The sequence below is a fragment of the Anneissia japonica genome, unplaced genomic scaffold (assembly GCF_011630105.1).
Source record: "Anneissia japonica isolate Jap-2015-1 unplaced genomic scaffold, ASM1163010v1 scaffold287867_len1003013_cov215, whole genome shotgun sequence".
Taxonomy (NCBI): domain Eukaryota; kingdom Metazoa; phylum Echinodermata; class Crinoidea; order Comatulida; family Comatulidae; genus Anneissia; species Anneissia japonica.
Genome location: NW_022684320.1, coordinates 249617 through 254101, shown reverse-complemented (window position 1 = coordinate 254101; position 4485 = coordinate 249617). Strand labels below are relative to the sequence as shown.

General features: G+C 34.0%; 1 protein-coding gene across 1 annotated transcript in view; it reads left to right on the top strand.

Annotated features, from left to right (window-relative positions):
• LOC117104380 (tyrosine-protein kinase receptor Tie-1-like) overlaps nt 1-4464 on the top strand; it is a 37503-nt gene extending 33039 nt beyond the window's left edge. The window contains exons 20-24 of the mRNA XM_033245206.1: nt 37-107; nt 385-425; nt 749-845; nt 3300-3399; nt 3843-4464. Of these exons, the coding sequence (XP_033101097.1) occupies nt 37-107; nt 385-425; nt 749-845; nt 3300-3399; nt 3843-3950 (417 nt within the window). The 3' untranslated portion in view covers nt 3951-4464. The remainder of the gene's footprint in view (nt 1-36; nt 108-384; nt 426-748; nt 846-3299; nt 3400-3842) is intronic.
• The last annotated feature ends 21 nt before the right edge of the window (nt 4465-4485 follow it).

The following is a 4485-nucleotide window of genomic DNA, read 5'->3' as shown; positions in this document are numbered from 1 at the left end:
TTTTCCGATTGTATTGTATTCACTGATTGTTCATAGGGTCGACTTCCTGTCCGGTGGATGGCTATAGAGTCAATAAATTACAGTGTATACACAACAAAAAGTGATGTGTAAGTATTATTATTAGATTGCTCTAATTTTCTTTAGAAGAAAAAGACAAATACAAAAATCTAATGAAAACGTTAGGATATTATCAACAACAAAGTGGTTGTATTTTTTTAGATCCATAAACGCAGTGGAGTCTTGTGTTTGAGTACACACATCATGCACATTTCAAAATACGTTGCTACGAGTCTTTTTCTGGTGTAATTCTAATACAAAAAATATGTAATGTATTTGAACAATATGATTGCTGATAATTGTTGTATTTAAAAAAATTTCTTGCAGCTGGTCGTTTGGAATTCTTTTATGGGAAATTGTAACACTTGGTAAGTATTATTACAACCATGAGTACCGGAAATAATGTAGGCTTTTATAAGAATATATAACAATAATATGATGATGATGATGATGATGATGATGATGATGATGATGATGATGATGATGATTATGATGATAATGATGAGGAGGATGATGATTTTTGATGGATGACGATGACGATTCATCACAGTCGTCATCATCAACATCATCATTTTTTTATTCACTATAATAGTATTGATGATAAAAATATTGACAGAATTAGTATAAAAATAATAAATATAATATCAAAAACAAAGAAGCGAAAGTTAATTTAGTCGTGATCATTCTACAGGTGGTACACCTTATCCTGGTATGACATGCGCAGAACTGTACGATAAATTACCGACCGGATACAGGATGCAAAAACCACTAAATTGTGAAAATGAGATGTAAGTAATAGGGTACCGTTATAGATTTTCTTTTTAAAGATTTCATCTACGCTAGAGTTCAAGGCAAGATGCACGTGATGTGGTCTTGCGTTCACTGACATCAAATTGCGATTATTGGCTTCCTGCCAATAACAGTTTTCTAATAATTGATTGATGATTTTAACTTAATGTGGACCGTCTCACAGTTGTACCCACTGAATGATGTCTAATTGACAGGCGCACCCACTGAATGATGTCTAATTGACAGGCGCACGTGCGGCTAACTGCTTGACTGAATGACGTATGACTGCATCTGACTGACCGAGTGACGTGCTGACTGACTCTGTGTTCGTCGATGAATTGACTGACTGACTGGCTGAATCTGACTGAGTGACGTGCTGATAGATTGACTCACTGACTCAATGTGTGTTACTATGATTATTTGACTGATTGACTGAATGACGTGTTGACTGTGACTGACTCTGTGGGGTATTGCTAAACCCTGCAAACCCCGCAAACCCCGCAAACCTCCAAAAAATCACCGCAAACCCCATCCAAACCCTGTGATGACGATTGAATCACATAGTATAGGACTCAATTTGGTATCTCAATAAAAAAATCTTAATTTTATGTTCGTCACAACCTATTTTTGGGGTAAAAAGGCCATTTTTTTTAAATATAAAAAATTGCTAAACCCCGCAAACCCCCCAAAACACAGTGCAAATCCCATCCAAACCCTGTTATAGTCATTGAATCATGTAGTATAGGACTCAATTTGGTATCTCAGTAAAAAAGAAATTATAATGTTCCGTTCGTAACAACCTACTTTTTAGGTAAAAATGCCATTTTTTTGTATAAAACATTGCTAAACCCCGCAAACCTCTAAAAACACAGTGCAAACCCCATCCAAACCCTGTGATAATGATTGAATCACATAGTATAGGACTCAACTTGGTATCTCAATAAAAGAAATCATAATAATAAAAATACCTAAAAAATAATGGCCTTTTTACTCCAAAAATAGGTTGTTACGAACATAAAATTATGATTTTTTTGACTGAGATACCAAGCGAGTCCTATACTACATGATTCAATCACTATCACAGGGTTTGGATGGAGCTTGCACTGTGATTTTGTAGGTTTGCAGGGTTTAGCAATTTTTTGGCCGTTTTTTTGGAGTTTTTTTTTAGGTCTTTTTAACAAAAATCAAGATTTAACCCCCAAATTTTTGTATACAACAAATGGCCTTTTTACCCTAAAAAGTAGGTTGGTACGAATGGTACATCAATCACATGGTTTGGATGTGGTTTGCACTGTGTTTTTGGGGGTTTGCAAGGTTTAGCAATTTTTTTATACAAAAAATGGCCTTTTTACCCCAAAAATAGGTTATGACGAACATAAAATTAAGAATTTTTTTTATTGAGATAACAATTCAATTAATTATTCAATGAAATTAAATATTCAATTATAATCACAGGGTTTGGATGGGGTTTGCGGTGTTTTGTGGAGGTTTGCGGGGTATGCGGGGTTTAGCAATACCCACTCTGTGTTAGTCTAATTACTTGACCGCCTGTACTGACTGACTGACTGATTAGCTGACCGACTAACTAACTAACTGAGTAACTAACTGACTGACTGATTAGTTGACCGAATGACTAAACTGACAGACAAACAGAAAGACATTTGATTGATTGTCTTATTTTATTGATTGATTTGACCTATATTAGTTTGTTAAATATTTTACAGCTCGATTCCACAAAAATGTTCATATATATTCTTTATTTGGAAACACTTATACAACAGTGGTACTCGTACCGGTACGTAACGGTGCGTCCAAAGAAAAAAAAAACACCAAAAAAATCGAAGCTTAACACATTAAGCAAATGAAAAAAAGAATTTAACAGAGAAAACTAACCGACTTACATATGTTTGAAAACTCCCTGCCTTCACCCTTCAACCCTTGCATTGAGACTCAAACCCCATCACTAATTTTTAGACTGCATCCCACGACCCACCCTGAACCCCAACCTAATTTTTTTGAAATTTAATATGAACAAAAGGAGAAAATTTAAAACGAAACAAATAACCAGATTGAGAAAAAAAAAGCCTGGAACCCGCCATCAAAATCAACCCAGTGAAGCACTGGACCTCTTTATTTTAACCGCCCTCCCACCCCAGGGGCGGATTTAGAGGGGGGCTAAACAGCCTTTAGCCCACCCCAACCTATACCCCAAGCTAAACAAAATTTACATCATTCACATACAGAATTTAATATAAATAGAAATTAACAGTTACTTATTCTAAAATAACAACAACAATGTAAGGAAAGTACAACGCAGACCCTTAAAAAAGCACAACAACAACAAATTTACAGATATTTTCATACTATACATTTTAACCACAATCTGAATGCAACTAAATTTACTTTAAAAAAAAGTTGTTTGAGGATAAAATATTGATATTCTTCTTTAACAGTTATGAAATAATGCAGCATTGCTGGCGAGATAGGCCACACGAAAGACCAACGTTCGGCCAACTCTATATCGCCCTCAATAGACTACTACAAGCACAGACGGTAACATTTTTTGATATTATATTTGCTTGTATTTTGAATGAACTTGACTTATTGAATAGAATATTTAACTAAGGTAACTAATTTCAAACAAGTATTATTATTATATATGCAATAAATAATTGATTATTAGTAATAACACAGTGCTGCTGCTGTCTCTTATACACATCTAGATGTGTATAAGAGAACATATATATATAGTATCATGTAAAGAAGTGTGTATATATATTATTACTTGTTAATAAATTTCTCGTGAAAAGTTGCAACGATCTTTATATAATGAGGCACTTCATAGATTACTTCAATTATCTAAAGTCTTCATCTTCTTGAATGTTGAATTTGAATTTATTGCAATCGTAAAAAATACAGATTAAAATTTTAAAAAATAGCCTAGAACTTACAAAATGTTAATTTAATGAGATTCCTTATATTTTATAATTTTTCAGCCATATGTTAACGTCGAGATGCATCCGGGGTTCTCTTATGCGGATATAGCGTCGGACGAGGATACAGTCCCGGGTTCACTTATGTCGAAGGATTATTCAAAATGCTGAAATTAAAGTAGGACAAACTGGGTGGTGTGTGATTAGTATTAGAGCCTACAGTAAGGACATTCTATTTCACTTGGCATGGTGCCCTATATTTTTGTATACAAGTTATGTCAAATGGTGTAAATTTTATGTTTAAGACAAATTTGTAACATTAATTCTAAATATTATTTCTAAAATATTTTTCTAGAATATCGATATAGAAATTCTAACTACAGATCCGTAATTATAATATTTGAAAACAACATGAACATTCCAATTTAACGATTATACAGAATATTTGATCTATTCCTGTAAGTATTATAGACGTAAGGGTATTTAACATTTTGTTTAGTATTATACTGTAGTGATAAGATACTAACTCGATTTGTAAGAGGGGTTTTTCGAAATGGGGTAGAAAAACCATGGGACCCCCTTCCCTCCAGTACTGGGCTGCGTCGTATTAGTCGGGACTCAAAAAATGACCCTAGTAAAAGCACCGATGTATGGGTAAAACAGTATATTGGTCACACACCCACGCACACACCTCTTATACACATCT